We start from the raw sequence: 20,526 nt of genomic DNA, 5'->3' as shown, positions 1-20,526 counted from the left end.
AAGCCGGAAAAGTTATTTCCCGATTGGGGTATTTAGTGTTTTGTGCCTCTGTGCCTCAAGGCTGACCCATTGTAATTACATGTCCATTCCAGTGTGGAGGTCCTAAGGTTTTGTCACTTTCCGTGTGAGATGGGACAGCAGTTGTCCTAGAGAGCGGATTCTTGTGTAGGACGGGCTCCGGAATGGGATGGCTGGACTCCAAACCGCGCCTCACTTAGCTTCGTGACGATGAACTGATGCAGTAGCTCTGTGCACAGCTCACTTTCCATACTTGGAAGTGGACATCATAGAGCTTCCTTATAGAACTTCTAAGTATTAAGCTAGCGGACACTTGTAAATCACTTAAACCGGTGTCTATTACATGACAAGTCATCAATGAATGATTGTGTATATTACATGACCAGCTAGCCATAAATGAGGCTGGCTTTTTTTTTTTCTTTTTTTTTTTTTTTGAGATGAGGTTTCACATTGGGCTATGTGAAACCTGGGCTGGCCTTGAATTTGCTTATGTATGAAGATAAGGTTGATCTTGAATTCCTCGTCCTCCTGCCTCTAATCTCTAGCTGCTGGGATAACAGGCCCATGCTTGGCCAAGTTGTAGTACTTGACACTGAGCTGTAAGGACTAAGTGATGTGCTCTATTTGAGGCAGTCCATGTGGCTCAATTTTGACTTTAAAACAAACAAACAAAACACTCCTATATAACCCAGACAGTGGCTTTCTGGATTTTAGTTTAACATAGATGAACTATTTTTCCTAAAGAAAGGACAAGACTGGGTTGAGGACTTCCCTTCTGGGTCAGGAGAATGCAGAAAACAGACAAGCAGACACAGGCTTGGCCTGGGGAAGCCTGCACAGTAGCCAGGAGAGGTTGACCAAGATGTTCATCCTCTGCAGAGTGAACATGTACCTAAGTTGGTGCTGATGCAAATTCTTTTCCTTTGTAGGTTTCACAAGCTAGTCTGGGGAAGCTTTGGCAATGGGCTGCTGGAAACCTCTGGGGTTATTGCTGGTGGCGGAGACAATGGCACGCTTTCTCTGTACAGTGTGGCCCACATCCTGTCTTCAGGAAAGGAGCCCTTGATCGCCCAGAGACAGAAGCACACAGGAGCTGTCAGAGCCCTGGACTTTAATCCTTTCCAGGTACTGTGTCTGAGCTGGTCGGCCCTGCTCAAGGCATGACACTGCGTGTCTGAAAGGAGCATTCTCTGTGGTCTCCCGGCTGTCGTGGGGGAGGCTCTGGGTCTCTCAAATGTGGGTCTCCTCCTCTCTTTTTCTGAGGTGGGAGGGAGTCTTCAGAGATATCTTTTATTCATACAGGGCAATCTCCTGGCCTCAGGAGCCGGTGATTCTGAAATCTTCATTTGGGATTTGAACAACATGACTGCTCCAATGACACCTGGATCCAAGTCACAGGTGAGGGGGCTCCCTCTGACCTGGGGCTGCCACTTAGGGTGTTTTCTCAGGTAGAATTTCGAATTCTGGAGCTAGCAGGGTTTATTTCAGGCTTTACCACTGGAGGGCAATAAAACTCCACACACAGACACACTACTAGCTACCCAAGAGTCAGGTGAGAGGGTAGGCAGAGCAGCTGGTTCGTGGTGGTTAGCAGCAAAAGAATTCCTGGAAGGAAATGAAGGGCAGGGGAATCAAAAGACACCAAGAAAGGCAAGGAGTGATGTTTCTCATAGTGGTGGGGGCAGGGCTGGGTAGGCCCTATGCTCAGTGGAAAAGGAGCAAGAGTGGAACCCTGGGCAAGCAACCATCCTTTTTGTGGGGAGGGCAGCCTTATCTCTGTGTGTGCTCTCCGGTCTGGTGTGCCTCTTTGTGAGTCTGTAGCTTGGATTATCTTTTTGCTTTTCTCTGTCTTGTGCTTTATCATGAAGTAAATGTGAGTTGGCTACACTATTCTCCCTGCTTCACTTTCTCAGGGGCTCTTTGTATCTCTTTTCTGCTCTTAGGTTTCTCCTGTTCTTCTCTGGCCTAGAAGGGAGGGGGTTATTTTTCAATCTTGACTCTACTTTTCAGGGAACTTTGGTGGGGAGCTAAAGCCAGGTGTGCCAGATGTTTACTCCCACTTCTGTACCAATACATTAAAGCCCCTTTCTGGAAGAATGTACTCCTACCTCCCGAGCCTGTGTCAGTGGGAGGAACCTCTTTGCCTCCTTTGGGCTTCCTGTGGGTGGCTGGGAGAAGTGAAGTGGTAAGTGTCACTTAATTCAGGGGATGACAGGTTGTCTCTTTTGCCATCTTGCCTCAGAAACCCCCAGAAGACATTAAAGCACTGTCTTGGAACCGCCACGTCCAGCACATCCTGTCTTCTGCTCACCCCAGTGGCAAGGCAGTTGTGTGGGATCTCAGGAAGAATGAGCCCATCATCAAAGTCAGTGAGCACAGCGGCAGGGTGAGTGGTGGCCAGAACATAGTCCTGCACGCTGGCTTCACTCTTGTGCCAAACAGCTGGAGCTGCTTCTGCCTAGGACAGAAGTCCATTCTCAAGGGTAGAAGAGTGGACTCCGGCTATGGCAGAGTCCTTGTTAGGAGCACAAACTTGGGAAGCTAACCCTCTGGCCCACATTCTTGTGGTGTTCCTTGCTTGCTCACAGGCATTGCCTACTCTCCGATGGCTGTGTTGTTGAAGACACACACTGTACCCTCGGACTAGCCTCATTCCAACTGGGCAGAGAGGGCTCACAAGCAGAGAGGGTGGGTTACCTCACCCGTTGGGATCTGCTTCGTTCACAGATGAACTGCTCGGGGCTGGCCTGGCACCCAGACATAGCCACCCAGTTAGTGCTGTGCTCAGAGGATGACAGGCTCCCGGTGATCCAGCTGTGGGACCTGCGCTTTGCTTCCTCACCCCTGAAGGCGCTGGAGAGCCACAGCAGGTAGCATCTCAAGCCTCACATACGTGGGCCTCATTTTAGCCACCAACACATTCCACGGCTTCAGTGCCATTGCAGAGAACACAGCCAGTACTAGCTGCATCTCTAACTAAGAGGAATTCCCTCGGAGCCTGGGGCCTATGGAAAAGATCTGGGATTCCATATAACTTCCAGGGATAGGGTCATGAGAAATATTTGAGCCAATTCACCCTTGTGCTAGTTTCTATCACTATAATAACTACCTGAAGTAATTAACTTATAAAGAAAAAGCTTTGTTCTCTGTTTCATGATTGATTAGTGTCCTTACTTTGGGGACTGTGAGGTGGAAGCAGATTATGGTAGGCGTGTGTAGGGAGCAAAGCCATTCACCTCATGGCCAGGAAGCAAAAGAGAACTGGGAAGAGGTCAGGATCCCTGCATCTCCTTGGGTGCCTTCCTTCAGAGACCCACAGACCTCTCACTGCTTTATTGTCCTGTCACTGGGAGGCGTCACTACTTCCCAACAGCCCTTCTCTGAGGACCAAAGCTTAACACGTGGGCTTCTGGGACACACTTAGTATCTAAAGTGCTGGGATTGAAGGCATATGCCACCTTGCCCAGCTTTAGTAAACATCACAAGTATAGACTGATGCCAGGTGCCATGGCACACGGCTGTAATTCCAGCACTCAGGGAGGCAGAGGCAGGCAGATCTCTGTGAGTTTGAGGCCATCCTGGTCTACAAAGCAAGTCCAGGACAGCCAAGGCTACACAGAAAAATCCTGTCTCAAAAAAAAGTATAGACTGTGTGTAGTGGCTTATTCCTCTAATTCTAGCACTCAGGAGGATTGCTGCGAATTCAAGGCCAGCCTGGGCTACATCATGAGGATGAGGCCAAGTCTGATTACAGATGAAATCCTGTCTCATAAAACAAAATGAACAAAACCCAAAGTATAGCAATCTCCTTGGGAGAGTCCTAGGTTCTGCTCTGAGAACAGCGTTCATTCCTCTGAGTGGGGAGCCTCCTGCAAAGCCTCTTAATAAAAGCAACTTGGCTCCTATCTGTTCAGGAAAACCTGTGCCACCTGAGCCCACCCACAGCAGAGGAAGCAGCGCCATAGGTCAACCTCAGGTGTTGTTCTTGGGAGACATCTGTCTGCTTATTGAGTTCTGTTTTTTTTATGGAGTCTTAGGCTCTCCAGTTAGGCAAGGTTGCTTAGCCAATCACCCGCAGGGATCCTGGTGATTCTGACTCCCTAGTACTGGGATTATATGCACTGCCTTGCCTTGATTACATGGGTGCTAGAGAGCAATCTCAAGTCCTCATGCCCGTACAGAAAGCACTTTACCATCCAAAGTGTCTCCCCAGCCCCCTCCTTCAGGACTTTGGAGAGTTAGGTCTTTACCAGGGGTAATCGCATCCTAGGAATGGATGTTTGTGTGATTCACGCTAAGTCACGATTCTACTGTCATTGCTTGGAGGTGGCAGGGCGGTGCAGGGCACGGTGCTCAGGCTGTGATGTGGGCTTTGGCTAGGCACCTGTCTAGCAGACACTCCCCTTTCAAAGCTTTGTTTTCTTCTATGAAAAATCAAAGTTAAATCATCCATTGTGTAAAGCTGAGCATCATCTAAGACATATAAGGTGCCTGCTTGGAGCTGGCATTCAACAAACATTGGTTCCTCTTTGTCTTTCATTTTCAGGGGGATCTTGTCAATGTCATGGAGCCAGGCTGATGCCGAACTGCTGCTGAGCAGTGCCAAAGACAACCAGATTCTTTGTTGGAATCTGGCGAGCAGTGAGGTAGGCTGGTCCTTCTGTGGGCATGCTGTAATGGAGATGTGATTGCAGGGGAATCCCTACTTCGGCATGTCCTGGACTGCTCCTCATGGTTGTGTTCTCTCACGGCAGGTGGTGTACAAGCTGCCCACACAGAACAGCTGGTGCTTCGATGTTCAGTGGTGCCCTCAGAACCCGCCTGTGTTCTCTGCTGTATCCTTCGATGGCTGGATCCGTTTGTACTCTGTGATGGGTAGGAGCTGGGAAGACCAGCACATGAGGCAGGCTGACAAGGTTTGAAGGGCTTGGTCGAGAGTGCTGGAGGGAGGAGCTTTCTGTGTCTGGGGGTTGAGAGAAGGACACATAGCTTGGGAAGAAATGGGAGCTATTGAAGAGAGGGAGGCTGGGCTGTGGGTTTCAGAGGGCTATCTTGCATCAGGACCTGGTTTCCTGGGAGGAAGTCAGTTTCTGCCACAGTAGGTAGAAAAGCATCATCTTAACTCTTGGTCACGCTGAACCTCCTTCTGGTCTGTTATTTCTATATGGCCTGGCATATCTCCCTTTCCATTGTATAGCTACTTTGGGTCATGCTCCAGTGTAGACTTTAAACAGAACTTTCTGAGGAGCTGGTACATCCAAACCTCACCTTCATTTTCAGTCTTGTCCCCATCTCCTAGACTGTGAGAGTCTGCCTCTTCTAGGTCAGCCTGGTCCTCACAAGGATTCAATCCACAGTTGAGTTTGTAGGTCGAGGTCCTCGCTGAGATGCCTCTCAACAGTGGTGACACAGGTGGCCTTTCCCTCCCTCTAGATTTGCTCTTCCTTTCACAAAGGCCAGCCTCTTCCTCTGCTGCAGGCTCCGGAGCAGATGGCCCACGCATCATTAATTCCTCCCTTGAAGAAGCCTCCCAAGTGGCTGAGAAGGCCAGCAGGCGTCTCATTTGCCGTAAGTGTTGGAAGTGTGGGTGTTTGTGGGCAGCGCCTCTCACCTGCCCAGCAAGCAGCTGCATTCAGGAGATTTGCTCCCGTTGCACGTCTCAGTCCAGGCCCCACTCCACCCCTCAAGCAGATACTTCATCTAGCTTCTTCCTTTACCCTGTCACCTTCTGCAACCTGGTTGACCCGCCAATCCTATCAAAAAAAAAAAAAAAAAAAAATCTATGGCTTTCACCCTCCTACTTATGACAACCAGCCTGAAATTCTACCTGAATTCTTTAACTCTTAAATGTCTGGACTGGTGGCAAGTAGTACAGAAAGGAATGAAAAAACATGTCAATTTTATCCCGTCATTCCTCTACTCAAAAGTTCTGTGCTTCCAGCTAGGCGCAGTGGCACACGCCTGTAATACCAGCACTCAGGAAGGCAGAGGCAAACCGATCTCTGTGATGGAGGCCAGCATGGTCTACAAAGCAAGCCCAGGACAGCCAAGGCTACACAGAGAAACCCTCTCTCTCAAAAAAAAAAAATCAAAAACCAAAACAAACAAACAAACAAAAAACCAAAACAAACGAACAAAAAAACCCCTCAAGTTGTGGTTCAGTGGATCTGATGTAGGGCTCAAGATTTCCAGTATCCAGCAAGTTTCTACGTGGTCTCTTTACTGCTAGTCTGAGGACCAACGTTTTGAGTGGCAAGGAGGCCCTGAAACACCTAACACAATGCTTTCGATACTAAATCTGATTTGAAGATGTGTAAGAGATGTTCTTGTGTTTAGAGTCAGCATTTTTACTATGAAGATATGACTAACATGATCAAGAAGGAATGTTTTTATAAAATAAGAGGAGTAGGCACTGGGGGTGTAGCTCATCAGGAGAGGGCTTGCTTAGCATGCCCACTGCCCTGGGTTTAAATGCCTAACCACCACCACCACCACCAAAAAGGGCAGAAGCAGTAAAGTGAAGAGTTTTTGTCGTAGCTCTGTTGCTAATCATGTAGGTGACTCTGAAGAAGTCATTTGTTCCCCCAGGACTTCAGTGTCTTATTTGTAAGACTGAAGTGGTAGAGCCAAGCCAGCATGCCATAACCGTGTCTAATGTTTTTATGCAAATTAATAATTCAAGTGGTTTTGTTGAGCACAAAGCTGTGCTGTAAAGTGTTGTGGAAGTGATAGAATTCTTACTGGAAAATCCTTTAGGCAGGTTGGGTTTAGGAAGGGAAATAATGGCTAGATGCGGGTGGAGCGGTTTGTCAATTTTGGTAACACTGGAATAACTTGAGGGTTTAAAAATTACTAATGCTCCTCTCACCCAGCTTCTGGTGTGAGCGCTTTCCAGGAGCTTTACTCTGTGGCCGAGACAGAGTGGCAGGATTTCGTGCCATGTGCTTGATGTAAAGCGTCAGATCTGGCTGGCTGGAGGCTTTGAGTGGAGCAGTGTTGTAGGCAGAGGCACCGAAGTGGGGATGAGCATTTTGAGAACGTGGAGCAGTCCTAAATGATCGCAAAGATGCTGGGGTAGACATGTTTGGCCGTAGTGGTTTTGGGTTTTGTGCATGCCTGAGGAGTTTGGTGTTCCCCTGTGGTCTGCCAAACCATTTACAGTCTGGGGTAGCAAACGGGCAGTGTGAGCAATAAGGAATGCTCTGAGCCTTAGACTGGAAGAATGGAAAAGACCAAGGCTCGCAAGCACTTCTAGTAATGCAGGTGTGCTAGCAAAGGGAGTGGGAAAAAGAGCCCCTGCATGGGAGACACTGGACAGAGAGGGAAGATAAGCTTGGCTGTGGTGGTATAGCCTGTGATAGGACCACCTTGTTTAGGCCAGGCGCCTGAGAGATGCTGGTGCCAGGACTGGGAAGTGGGAGAGAGTACTATGTGGTGACATTTTAAGCAGGTGATTGTAAGATTCGGCATTCAATTTCTGATCCTGTTCCACCCTCGCAATTTTCAGTTGGTTTCCCATGCTTTAGTCATTATTCTGTTGGGGTGAAGAGTCACCATGACCAAAGCAACTGTGTAAGAATAGAAGAAAGTATTTAATTGGGGGCTTGCTTGCAGTTTCAGAGGTGTAGTCCATTATCGTCATGGTGGGGGAGCATGCCAGCATGCAGGCAGACATGGTAGCCGAGAGCCCCAGATCCACAGAGCAGGAAGAGAGAAAGCCTGAAAGCCTACCCACAGAGACACACTTCCTCCATCAAGGCCACACCTCCCAATCCTTCCCAAGTAGTGCCACTCCCTGATGACCAAGCATTCAAACATAGGAGCCTATGGGAGCCATCCTCATTCAAATGGCCACCACACTGTCTAAGCCTTGCTTAACAGATAGCCCGCTCTAAAATCTTAACTCGTTAGCTCTTGGCTTGAAAGTGTAACCTCTTTCTTTCTTCTATTTCCGCACCAGTTTGGGGGAAAGCTGGTCACTTTTGGCCTTCCCAGCATCCCTGTCCAGCAGGCGCCGCAGCCCTGCCCCCACCTGGTCTTCATCAGTCAAGTCATCACTGAATCAGAATTCCTGGCGAGGTCAGCTGTGCTGCAGGAGGCCTTGGGATCTGGGAATCTCCTAAATTATTGTCAGAGCAAGATTCAGCAAGCTTCACTGCCATGTGAAAGATTGCTTTGGCAGTTCCTGAAGGTAGGAGGCTTGAGGACGGGCTGCTCTTTCCCGAAGATCCAGAACCCCAGCCCCCATCAACTCCAGGAGACCTAACAAGCACACTGTGACCTATTCAGGAAGCCCTTCCCCAGACTCGCTGTTTTTTTATGTCCTCCCGGACACAGAGTCTTTACCCTTTTCTGGAGGCTCAGAGGCCGCTTATAAAGATTGGAGGTGCTGAGGTGTTGTTGGTGTCTTGGATATTCTCCCAGCCAAGGCGAATGCTTTCATAGTGTCATTGGAGGGATACATGAACATAAGGAGTCGTGAGGTTTGTTTGAGGTAATCCAGGGCAGGTCCCTGTTGGGCCACTCCGCCTGGGCACCAGGGGTGTAGTTCTAGCCCCCCCCCCCCATGTCAGGGTATGAATAGGAGGAGTGTGTGCTTGTCAGAGATGTGAGAGCTAGCTTGTGGCAGAGTACTAGCATGAACAAAGCTTGGCACTACAGCTCTCTCTCTTACACACACACTCACATGCAAACACATACAAAAGCACATGTGTAAGCAAGCACTCATACCCACATGCCCACACACATACACACGCAAAATAAGAAAATAAACGTAAAACACTCAGTGCAGTCCACCTTGATGGTGCCTGAAGCCGGGTACGAAGGGCCATTTCCAAGAAAGAGCATAGAAGAAGGAGGAAGGCTGGAGATGTAGGAAAGACGACAGTCAGAGTCCATTGTTCGGCGTGGAAGAAACAGGGGAGGTCAGCTGAGCCAGCTTCCCGGCCCCTGGTGTCCGGATTCTGGTGGGAAGCTCACTCTGCGCACTGCCCCTGGGCATCTTCTGCCAGTGTCTAGTCAGCTCTGCACATAGATCTCCAGACCGCTGTGGGTTACACTTGGCATCCGTCTCCTCAGGGTTTGGAGACCAGGAGCAGTGGCAGTGGCACTCTCCTGGGGTGGCCTTTTCAGCATTTGATGCGGCAATTCAGAGCTCCCTCTAGCTCCCCAGACAGCTCAGATGCAGGAGAAGATGCAGGCAGCTCTGTAAGGCCTGACTCACGAGCTGCTCGGGCAGAAAAGCTGAGTTTAGAGTTTTAGAGTCCCCACAGGGATATGTCCAGTAGCCAGAGCCCATGAAGCCAGAAACCCTGACATGGTGGCCATGTCAGTTATCTATGGTTTACACAGTTCCAGGCCGGATTTGATAACCAATCAATTACAAGCAGAAGCGTCTCAAAACAGTCGGTGTGTTATGCTCATCAGGTTACCAGGGAAACCGAGTTAGGAAGTCAACTGAAGGTACAGTTCTCATTCAGACGTGGCAAAGGGTTGTGACAATACTCTTCACAGCCCAGCAAAAACCAGATGTGAAGAAGGGTAAGAGGTAGCATCACTGTCCCTAAGGTTCAATGGTACATGAGCCCGTGTTTGAGGGTGCACTGGTACAGATGTCCATTGTGATGTAAGAGAAGGATCAATCACACCCATTTGATAGAAATGTTTTTGTATTTTCCGGTTCCTTAGGTGACCTTAGAGCATGACTCCAGGCTGAAATTCCTCAGGCTGTTAGGTTACAGCAAAGAGGAGTTTCAGAAGAAGGTAAGCATTTGCTGTAGAGAGCAAATAATCCTGCTTGAGGACTCTGCCCCGGACACCAGTCTTAATTCATGACATCTGTGTATTGTACATCCTGGAATTAGGCTTTTCTCCAGAAAAACAGGTGAAGGAGTATGGTGGCTGGGGGGAGGGGCTGTAAGACCTATGGGAGCCTGGGCTACAACACCAGTGCTTACAAGGCTCTCCTCACAGGTGGACACACGCTTGAAAAGTGACTTGAAGGGAGAGGAAAGCCCTCAGCCTGAGGCACTCAACCCCAAAAGTGACAGAGCACACACCTTTTGCAGCCAGGTATAGTTGGAGGCCAGGCAACCTGACCTGAGGTAGCATAGGAGACCTGCCTTTTAGGGAGCATTCTTTTTGCTGACCCTTCTACTTGTTCTCAGTAAGCTTCTGGAGAGGTCTCTATCCTCCTGAGCCAGAGGAGAATAGAGCCCATGAAGTACTTCCCAAACCTACGTGTGCATTCTTTTAGTTTCATCTACTAGGGTTCAAATTGTCGTGCTCCCAGTGATAGCATGCTCTGTGTACCCTGCTTCAGTTGCCCCGCAGTCACACTTGCCCCTCTGTGCACAGGCCTCCAAACACACTACCGAGGAAGCCTCTGCATCCTCAGCCTTCTTTGATGAGCTGGTCCCTCAGAACATGACTCCTTGGGAGATCCCCGTCACAGAAGGTACTGGGAGAGAGGAGCTCGCTGCACGGGAGCAGGTGGGCCCAGAGTGTTTGGTTTTAAGAGTCCCTTATTGTCTCCTGACTCCCAACTAAAATCTCCAGCATAGCTGGGCCATTTACCAGTTGATGCTGTCTCTGATCGTAGAGTCTAATATGGGCCCTATCCTGGAGGGCCTTCTGCTACAGTCTTTTTTCCTATTCCTTGGTTTTCTTGTTAAAAGAACTGCGCCGTTGCCCATGCTGAGCAAGCACAGGTCGTGTCTGTGACCCTGCATGCAGGCCTCTCTGCTTTGAGTCCCGTTGTAGACAGTTACGGTTGAGTCAGGGCATCCCTATGACACATTTTGTTGCCCAGAAGTGAAACTTGGGAGTTTTGTGGAACCAGGCAGCCTGAGTTGGAGATGGCATTTGCAGACAAGCCTCCAACACAGCACAGGGGAAGCCTTCACACCTCCAGCCTTCTTTAAAGAGCTGGAACCAGATGAGGAAGTACTGTGGGTCTGGAAGGACAGGAGGTGAGTGTGTGAGGGCCAGCGAATGAGGAGGGGATGCCCCTGTCTGCAGACCCTGATGGACTCTTGAGCCAGGCCCTGCTGCTTGGGGAACTGCGGCCTGCTGTGGAGCTGTGTATGAGGGAGGAACGCTTTGCTGACGCCATCATCCTGGCTCAGGCTGGGGGTGCAGAGCTGCTGAAGCGGACCCAAGAATGCTACTTGGCCAAGAGGAGAACCAAAATCTCACCGGTACTGCCTTTCACCCAGGAAAAGGAAGGAGGGGATTGCTTGGACCTAGACAGGTGGGAGGCCTGTGTATTGGGACTGCTGTTTGGAATCTACCCATCTCCATACTCTAGCAACCTCTGCTTCATTGTTAGCCCTGTTCAGTGTTCTAAAACGAGTGGCTTTGTTACAACATCCCTGTGTGTGACATCTACTGACTGTTCTGGATGGAAGCTGAGGGTCTCCTTTCTGCCCAGTACAGCTTCTAGCCTGTGTGGTAAAGAAGAATTGGAAGGACCTGGTATATGCCTGTAGCCTGAAGAACTGGAGAGAGGCACTGGCCTTGCTACTGACATATTCAGGGCCAGAGAAATTCCCTGAGCTCTGTGGTAGGTGTGACCCCAGCCCATGTCAACAGATTTATGCCCAGAGGAGGCAAAGGGTCCACCAGCCTGGACTCTGGAAGGCGGGGCTCAGCCAGGAGCCTCTCTTTTCCTGCAGGTGTCATGTATGTTCTGTCTTATTTCTCTGTGTCACATCTTATGGCAAGTTCTTTGCCTTTCTGTATAGACCAAGGTTAGCTTTTCTTTAAGATTTTTTTTTTTAAATTTTTATGTGTCTGACTATTTTGTTTGTATGTATATAAGTGAATTTGTACCATGTGTATGTCTGGTCCCCATGGAGGGCAGTAGTCAGATTCCCTGGAACTGAAGTTGTAGACGGTTGTGAGCTGCTGTGCAAGTTCTGGGAATCGAACCCAGGTCCTCTGAAAGAGCAGCATGTGCTCTTCACCACTGAGCCATCGCTCCATCCTCCTGAGTTGTCTTAAAACCATTGTAGACTCTTGTCTCAGAGCTCACAGCCCTTCTCTGGTTTCCAAACAAGTGAAGGAAGAATAACACAGGGAAGTTGTGCTGTTAAAAAGTTTGCATCTCTCCACAGACATGCTGGGAACTCGCATGGAGCAGGAGGGAGGCAGGGCACTCTCCTCTGAAGCCAGACTCTGCTATGTGTGCTCAGGAAGTGTGGAACGGCTGGTGGAGAGCTGGGTGAGATTCCAGCAAGCCTCAGGCCCCATGGCTCTGCAGGTACCTCTTTTCTGCAGAGCTCTGGCCACTCCAGGCTCTCGGGAGAGACTAGTGTTAGGGATGTGCAGAGAAGAGAGTGCCCGTTCAGGTCTGCTTCTGTCCTTCGGTCATCCAGAAACATTTATACATGGCTGCACAGGAAGGAACAAAACAGCCAGGCTGGTGGGTTAGCAAGTGAATTCAGGGAGAAAAAGCCCTTCTCCAAGATGGCTTTCAGTAAAACAGCTCTCCTTTACTTGTGGGAATGAGGGCTATATAAACCTCGGGGAGGTGGATAGGGGTTTTTGGAGTGAGTATACATCACTGGTTGGGGCTGGTGTGCTGGAAATGCTTCATTTGCATGATGAGGGATTCCAGGTACTATCTGGACATGTCCTTATAAGGAAATAGGAAATTTGAACCTGAAACCTGGACACTGGGTGACAACCTCAAGGGTATCAGAGGTGGGGTCTCAAGGCTATTGCACTGGGGCAGGCAGCTCCAGAACAGGGAGGGAGCAATCCTTACTCCTGCTGGTCTCAAGATGAGATTTTTGGGGTTTGGACAAGTCTCGACCTTACTCTTGCTCCTTGCTCTGGCCGGCTCCTCCAGTAGCATGGCTCACCTGCTCCCCAAGAGAGGTGAGTCATTTGGGTAAGGTAGCATTAGAGAAGAGCAGAGAGCCCTCAATGCCTGATGCCTTCTCCCCAGGGTGAAACAATCACCTTATTTCCTCAGGATTCCTAGGTTGGGTATGAGTCTTCATCGTTTTTTTTTTTTTTTTCCTTCCAATGACTCATACAGGTAAATTCAATATTTGATTAATAGTTTTTCTGAAATTTCTATGGATCTAAACTGTATCAGGTGCTCTGTTGGTAATCAAAAAAGGTGAAGTCATAGGCTTGTGGGAGTCATACAAGCAGGAAGGGATAAAGAAGTACCAAGAAGAGACAGAGACAGAGATCCATAATAATCCAAGGCCTGGATACACCCCATTGATCCCATCCTCCATTCTTCCTCTTTATGTGATTCTCTGTTGCCTTCACCATGGTGTGTCCACATGCTTTCCTTTTCATGATATAATGTTCCTGAATGAGACACCTGGATGGAACAAGATGTGCTTGAAAGAAGTTGATTACCTCCATCCTTGTTTCTACAGGACCTGATGGAGAAGGTGATGGTTCTCAGCAGGAGCCTGGAGCTGCAGGGTTCTGACAAGATGAATCCAGGTCCTGCCACAACATACAGACTTATCCAGTATGCCAGTCTCCTGGCATCCCAAGGCAGCCTGGCTATTGCCATGAGCCTCCTACCCAGTGACTGTATCCAGGTGAGAGTGGCCATGAGAAGGACCAAGTCGCCTTGTTCGCTCATCTAATACCAAGGGCATCCATGTTTTAGGTCCTATGCTAATGCTATAGCTCCTAGGAGAAATGAGAGCTTGTTCCTTTAGCAGCTCAGTCTGTTGGGGGAGATCACATGTCAGTGACTGACACTGTCACAGCAGGTTGCACTAAGCACCATGGGTCTTCAGGGGAGAGGCTGACCTCTCTGGAGAAGCGAAGGAAGGCTTTCCAGGGGTTAAGGCGATTAACTGAATGTATAATAAGGAGTGCATCTAGGAAACTCCCAATGGATAGAGTAGCCAGGAGGGGAGGGGCGCAAGTGTTTGACAGGGGTTAGGCAACTGGAGTCTCTCTAGGTTACTAAAGAAGAGAGAGAGAGAGATCCAAAGCTTGTTGAAAGAGCGCAGGTGTGTAAGAGAAGGTGTTCAGTGGTCTTGATTTCCTAACATAGCTCTTCCTTATTCCAACTTCAGCCAGCAGTTCAGCAGCTGAGAGATCGGCTTTTCCATGCCCAGGGTTCTGCTGTCTTGGGCCAACAAGCTCCCACTTTCCCCTTTCCCCGCGTTGCTGTAGGCGCTGTCCTCCACTTGAAGGAGATGTCCTCGTGCAGAATGGGATTCCAGCCCCCTCACCAGGTCAGACCTCATTTGTAATTAGTTTATTCATCCCTTTATAAGCATTTACGTGCCACACTTGGTTGTAGACACTTGGAATAGTTCAGTGAACAAAACCAGATGAAAATTCTTAGCTTTGTAGAGCTGTTCTAGATTCAGCTATAACTAATTATAATTAAGTAGTTATAACTAATAACTGTTTGTTGAACAAACACTAGGATCTTAAAACAGAAGGGACACAAACTATGTTCTTTGCCCTCAAGAAGTTCATCTAGTGGAAGGATAGATATACAAAAATAATGTAGTAGAATTCAGAATAGCCATGATGGCAATATGGCAAGGGGTTATGGGATTACAGAGAAGAAAAAAAAATGTGTGTGTGTGTGTGTGTGTGTGTGTGTGTGTGTTGAGTACAGCTCAGGGAATGTTCTAGAATGAATATGATATTGATCACTTGATCTGAGACTTTAAAAAATGATTTTACATTTAAAAAGAGATTTTTAAACATTTTTATTCACGCATATATGTGTGTCTCTGTGTGTATGCCACATGTATACAGATGCCTACAGAGCCAAAAGAGGATGTCAGATTTTTTGTTGTTGTTTTTAGCACAGGAGTTATAGGTGATTGTAAGCTGTCTGCTGTGTATGCTGGGAATTGAAGAGTTAAAAGTAGAATAAGACTGACAGTCAGGGAGCCTGCATGGATCTGACCTAGGCTCTCTGCATATATGCTACAGCTGTGTACTTGGTCTTCTTGCGGGACTTTTAACAGTGGCAGCAGGGCTGTCCCTGACTCTTTTGCCTGATTTGGGGACCCTTTTCCTCCTACAGGGTCACATTGTTCAGTGCCTAGTATTATTGCAACTTGATATGTCATGTTTGGCTGATATCCCTGGGGCCTGCACTTTTCTGGAGGGGAAGGAAGAGGAGTGGACCTGAGGGAGAGTGCAGGTTGGGAGAGGGACTGGAAGGAGAGGAGGGAGGGGAAACTGTGGTCAGGGTGTAATATATGGGAGAAGAATAAACAAACAAACAAACAAACACAGGGTAGTTGGGAGAGTACTTTTAACCACTGAGCATCCATCTCTCCGGCGATCTCACTCTCTTTCAAATTATTTATTTATTTATCTATCTATCTATCTATCTATCTATCTATCTATCTATCTATCTATTTACTTATTTATTTATTTATTTATTTATCTATTTATTTATTTATTTATTTATTTATTTATTTATTTATTTATTTATTATTTTACATCCAGGCCGCAGTCTCCCCTCCCTCCACTCTCCCCCACCTTCTTGCTCCTGCCCCCCATCCACTGCTTCTCTCTCTTCAGAAAAGGGCAGGCCTCCCATGGATATTAAAGATTAAGTTATTTAGAATGGACACATTACATGTATTTCAGGCAGTGGGAACAGAAGTGCAAGCTCATTGAAACAAGAGGAATCAACAGCCTTTTGAGGAAACACTAGACCATCAGTGGGTTGTGGTCTTGGATGGGGTTACGAAAAGGAAAAGTGGGAAATCGAAGACTGAGAATCTGGCATATTGTACTAAAGAACTTAGGCTTGACCCTGGTGTTGTTACAAATATGGAACATATGAGAAATGGCCAAGCACACCAACTCTCTGAGCCTTTTCTCTCTTCATAGGTCCCAGCTCCATCTGCAAGGCTGAGGGCCCCAGCACAGCCCTCATTAGTGATGCCCTTCGTACCCTCCCATCCCAGCCCTTCTCAGGGCGCAGGGACACAGTCCACAAGCAACCACCCAGTGCTTGGGCCTTTGCTTGCTGGCCCTGTGGTAAGGCCAGGTGAGTGAGTGAAGCTCTCTTCTGGCAGAGTGCAGAGGGCTCAGGAGTGACAGACATACTCTCTCCCCAGTCCATGCTGATGGTGCCCAGAGAAAACATTTTTGTTTTGTTTTGTCTGGGAACAAGGTCAGCCTCCAGGCTAGCCTCCAACCTGCTCTGTAACTGAGGATGATCTTAAACTGATCTTTCTGCCTCTATCCTCAAGAGCTAGAGTTACAGGAGAATAGCCAGATTGTTTTGTCTTTTTAACACATTTTTTAAAATTCTGCTTTCTGATTTCCTAATAGTGTTCTTTATTGAATACCTTTTCATAGTCTCTTTTTTTTTCTCTCTCTTTCTTCCCTTTCTCTCTTCCCCTCCCCCTGTCTCATTAAAGGCTTGTATTTTTGGGAATTTACCAAAGTATTTATACCAGTCATTTCAATTCACTAATATTTTGAGGGTCAATTAAGCAATAAAGTTAAAAAGTGCTTTGCAAATTGCAGATTTCTCTCTACATGTCCTGATCATTCATTGTTATTATTAGCTGTGGGTTCTCAGATTTTTTTAAATGGACTCTTGCGTAGTTTCAAATTCCTGGTCTTGTCTCAGCCTCCCCGGTGTCACTTCAGGTGTGTGCCACCACGCTTGCTTTTCTGTTTTTGTGCTGTTGATTTGTTCCTACATGGTGTCCTCTGAGCCTCTCCCACATGAAGTTGGGTGATAAGTTATCATCTGTCTATTCTCCTTCAGCTTTCTCTCAGCCGCAGCTGTTAGGAGGACAAAGTGCTCCAACTGAAAACCTGGTTGGATTCTCTGGAGGATGGCTTCTTCCTGGTCCCACTCCACTCCTAGCATCCCCGGACACCATGCAGCCTGGCTCTACCCCGCTGCCTGAAACTCCTAGACTGCTCCCTCTGCCTCCTATGGGACCACCCAGCCTCAGCCCTCTGGGCTCCCAGCTCTCAGCCTCTCCTGCCAGTTTCCCTGTAGCTTACCCCCCTGGAGGGACAGGGGCTCCATGCTCTAGTGCCCTCACAACCACTGGCATCTTCACTCCTCGTCCAGGTCAGTCTTCTTTCCATGGCCTGTTCTTGGGCATCATTATCTCCTCTCCTCCCCTTCCCATCACTACTTTGGGAGTCTTTTTTCTCAAGCCAATGAACTAAGGCCCTTTGTCAGCTTAGAGTATGACTGACTACTGAGGGCAGTATGGCAGACTTTAACTAAATTAATTTTTTCAGCTTTTAGATTAAACATTTTTAAGGTTTATGACTATGTCCCTAAAACCCCCATTTTGTGTTCTTTAGGATCCCAGGATGCCTGGAAAGCTGCTCCAGCCACCCTGGAAAACCTCCAAAGAAAAAAGGTCACTGCATCTTTCCCTACCCAGTAACTCACTTTCTAGTTCTTTAAGAATTCAGCTCCACCCTTCCATTTATATTCTTCTTCAAGCTAATCTCTGTCTCTCAGCACCTCCCTCTTTTCCTCCTACACATATCATTTTGTTTTCCTGTTTCCCTGTTCAAAATCAGAGCCCATAGTGTCTCTGGGTTCACTCATATGCTTTTCTTTATCTTGTTAGTTGGAGACATTTGTGCCTCCAGCACCAATTACAGCTCCAGTGAGGAGCCTCGGCCCTGAGCCACCACAGGCCCTGCTGCCACAGCCCCGGGCCTTCAGTGTGAGCCAGGCTCCTCCTGGAGCCCCAAGAGAACACAGCCTACAGGTGACAGGAACAGTGGGTCCTCTCCCCTGGGGTGCTTTCCAGCAGGGATCATAGAAACTGGATTTCTTCTTTAAGGCAGAAGTAATCCTTGAGCTTGAATCGTTCTTCCTGCAGAGAAGGGGAGGGGTGGGTGGCTCTCAGCTCTGCCTTGGTGGCAAGTGTGACCTTGAGTCACAGGGGACAGGCCTTAGGGAAGCCATGAGGGCAGCCAATCTTCCGTTCTTCCTCCCTGTTTCCTTATTAGCAACTTAGTCCCAAGAAGGTGGAGAAGGAGCTGCCCCCAGAGCATCGGTGCCTGAAGGACAGCTTGGAGGCACTCCTTCATCGCTGTTCCCTGGCTGCCACTGACCTGGTGAGTCAGAGCCTGCCTTCTCCATCCCAGCGGCTTCTGGATGACTCAAGCATAGGCCCATCCTCTCGCTGTCCCAGACATACTGACTGCATTTTGGGCTTCTTCGGTGTCCAGAGGAAGAGTGTGTGTGTGTGTGTGTGTGTGTGTGTGTGTGTTCGTGGGGGGTGGGTTTGGAGTCTGCCCTAAGTCCCACTTCTGAGTAGCAGGACCAAAGAGGATGGGGTTTTACAGCATGAAGACATGGTAGAAAGAGGGTGGAGCTGCAGAAGGAAGCTGCTGTACTCTTACTAGCTGTGTCACCTGAGCAAGTCTCCTGCTGTCTCTGGGCCTCTACTTGGTCTGTGAAATGAAGGAAATAGCACTGAGCCACTCTGGTTGTTACATATCATGAATGTTGATAGCACTGTGTAGTGTAAGCCTTAGGGGTAGGGTCGGAATCCACTTTTCTCCCTGCAGAAAACAAAAAGGAAGCTGGAGGAGGCAGCTCAGCGTCTAGAATGTCTGTATGAGAAGCTTTGCGAGGGGACAGTAAGTACCTGAGTGACTCCCGCCGCCTGCTGCCTCTTTCCCACCCCCCAACCCACCCCCCAGCCAAAGGAAGCCCTCTCTTCCTGTGAGCCTCAGAGACATCTAGACTGTGAGTCTAGAAGGCGAGGCCCCTCATTCTCTCCATGCTGGGTGGGCTCATCCAACCTAAAGGTCAATCCCTCCACAGCTCTCAGCCCATGTCGTGGCTGGGCTCCATGAACTGGCCCGATGTGCGGATGTGGGAAGCTTTGAGCAGGGCCTTGCCGTGCATGCCCAGGTGGTGGGCTGCAGCAGCTTCAGCGAGGTGTCCAGCTTCATGCCCATCCTGAAGGCTGTCCTCACCATCGCACACAAGCTGCAGAGCTAAGGCAGCCCCTTCCACGGGGAGGCCGTTCCTGCTGTTTAACTCCTGGCAGAAAGGGGGAGTTTTTCAACAGGTTGTGTTTCTTTCTCCCAGCCCTCTTCCCTTGCAGCCACACCAGCCAAGTGCCTGTTTCTTATCCCTGTATGCATGGCCACCTGGGGTTTTGCTGGCTGCCTTCAGCCTGGAAGGTAGAACATAGAGTTGGGCCTTACTCGTATGGCAGTCCAACAGGGCCTTCACCAGAATGGCTTACACAGGGATACTCTGCTCAAATGGCTTCCGAGAGGGTAAACAGTGTCGTGGGTTCAGTCTGCCTCTGCCATGACTCATATTATACTTCTGTTTTTTTCTCTTCTGGAGTTTGAGCCTTATTGTACTTTCCTCTGTCTTCATATTCTATTGTAGCCCCAGGTATTTGGGGAGAATTGGCTAATGTTCCCTTTTTTGAATAAGTTGTGGGCTTAAGGATTGAGTGAGTGTTGAACAGAATCAAGAGAGGAACTTGAAAAAACGGAACTTCTCCCGTATTAGCTCAGGGTGGGCTGTGCTGGGGGCAAGTGGAAGTAGAAAAGTGCCTTTTGTTTGGACTGTAGAGCAGCGGCTCTCTGCAGGTGACCCCTTTGCGGGCCACATGCCCTTTCAAAGGGGTCACCTGAGCCTATTTGCATATCAGATGTTTACATTATGATCCATCACAGTAGTGAAACTATGGTTATGAAGTAGCGTGAAAGCATTTTTATGAGTGGGGGTTTCACCAAAACATGAGGAACTGTATTAAAGGGCCGCAGCATTAGGGAGGTTGAGGACCACTGCTCTAGAAGAATGACTCTTGACACCGCCCAGGCTGGAGCCTGGCCCAAGGCCTTAAACTATCCGTGAATTTTAAGCCTGGTTCTGGCATCAGAGCCTAGCTTCTGAAAGGATCAGGGCCCTTCTTCCTCTCAGCTCTCTTATGTCCCAAACTGCTTTCTCTGGCCACATTTTCATGCTGACCTCTTAACAGTGCAATAAAGTGGATTGATCTGCTTTCCAAAGTCATTTCCTAATCATTGTCTCCTCTGGATCCTACTTTGCTGATGCCTCTCTTTCAAGAATATCGAGGTATTGCTTCCTGTGCTACAGAGAAAGGCAGGAAAGATAAGGACTCCAAAACTGCAGAAAAGAACTTTAAAAAATTGTGTATGACTGTTTAGCTTGCATGCATGTCTATGTACTGTGTACCTGGGGCCTATCGAGGCTGGATGAGGGCACCTTGTGGGTGCATGTCCTTTGAAGAGCAGCCATCTCTCCAGCCCAGGAAAATAACTTGTAAAGTGCAGAGCCCACACTTCTGCTGTAGGCCTTTCCTTGCAACGTCTGTAGCCACAGTGTTTGGTGTGTGTGTGTGTGTGTGTGTGTGTCTGTCTGTCTGTCTCTCTGTCTGTCTCCATTTGTGCCTGACAGTTAGCTGCAGGGTTTCCCCCACACCACTTCAGGGCCGAGCTCAGCTGCACAAAGGGCCTGGGTGTGAAGCCCGGGGGTTCCAGCCCTAATCCTGTTGT

The 20,526-nt window shown here is 48.6% G+C and overlaps 1 protein-coding gene across 6 annotated transcripts in view; it reads left to right on the top strand.

Annotated features, from left to right (window-relative positions):
* The window catches only part of Sec31b (SEC31 homolog B, COPII coat complex component), a 31,046-nt gene that overhangs the window by 7,385 nt on the left and 3,135 nt on the right, over positions 1 to 20,526 (top strand). For 2 of the 6 annotated variants that reach the window (XM_055591519.1, XM_055591515.1), the window contains 23 exons: positions 948 to 1,143; positions 1,321 to 1,416; positions 2,261 to 2,404; positions 2,746 to 2,888; positions 4,565 to 4,664; positions 4,773 to 4,934; positions 5,497 to 5,586; positions 7,979 to 8,209; positions 9,706 to 9,780; positions 9,991 to 10,089; positions 10,375 to 10,474; positions 11,038 to 11,216; positions 11,455 to 11,581; positions 12,135 to 12,280; positions 13,419 to 13,589; positions 14,079 to 14,240; positions 15,874 to 16,033; positions 16,766 to 17,080; positions 17,323 to 17,381; positions 17,598 to 17,741; positions 17,986 to 18,093; positions 18,550 to 18,621; positions 18,809 to 19,340. In XM_055591519.1, coding sequence (XP_055447494.1) covers positions 948 to 1,143; positions 1,321 to 1,416; positions 2,261 to 2,404; positions 2,746 to 2,888; positions 4,565 to 4,664; positions 4,773 to 4,934; positions 5,497 to 5,586; positions 7,979 to 8,209; positions 9,706 to 9,780; positions 9,991 to 10,089; positions 10,375 to 10,474; positions 11,038 to 11,216; positions 11,455 to 11,581; positions 12,135 to 12,280; positions 13,419 to 13,589; positions 14,079 to 14,240; positions 15,874 to 16,033; positions 16,766 to 17,080; positions 17,323 to 17,381; positions 17,598 to 17,741; positions 17,986 to 18,093; positions 18,550 to 18,621; positions 18,809 to 18,988 — 3,259 coding nt within the window. In that variant the 3' untranslated portion in view covers positions 18,989 to 19,340. Of the gene's footprint in view, positions 1 to 947; positions 1,144 to 1,320; positions 1,417 to 2,260; positions 2,405 to 2,745; positions 2,889 to 4,564; positions 4,665 to 4,772; positions 4,935 to 5,451; positions 5,587 to 7,978; positions 8,210 to 9,705; positions 9,781 to 9,990; positions 10,090 to 10,374; positions 10,475 to 11,037; positions 11,217 to 11,454; positions 11,582 to 12,134; positions 12,281 to 13,418; positions 13,590 to 14,078; positions 14,241 to 15,873; positions 16,034 to 16,765; positions 17,081 to 17,322; positions 17,382 to 17,597; positions 17,742 to 17,985; positions 18,094 to 18,549; positions 18,622 to 18,808; positions 19,341 to 20,526 lie in introns of those variants that run through there. The other 4 variants (XM_055591518.1, XM_055591517.1, XM_055591516.1 and 1 more) reach the window with 3 other exon arrangements.

This window comes from Psammomys obesus, unplaced genomic scaffold (assembly GCF_907164565.1).
Source record: "Psammomys obesus unplaced genomic scaffold, mPsaObe1.curated_primary_1811, whole genome shotgun sequence".
NCBI lineage: Eukaryota > Metazoa > Chordata > Mammalia > Rodentia > Muridae > Psammomys > Psammomys obesus.
This window is presented reverse-complemented; position numbering and strand designations above follow the sequence as displayed.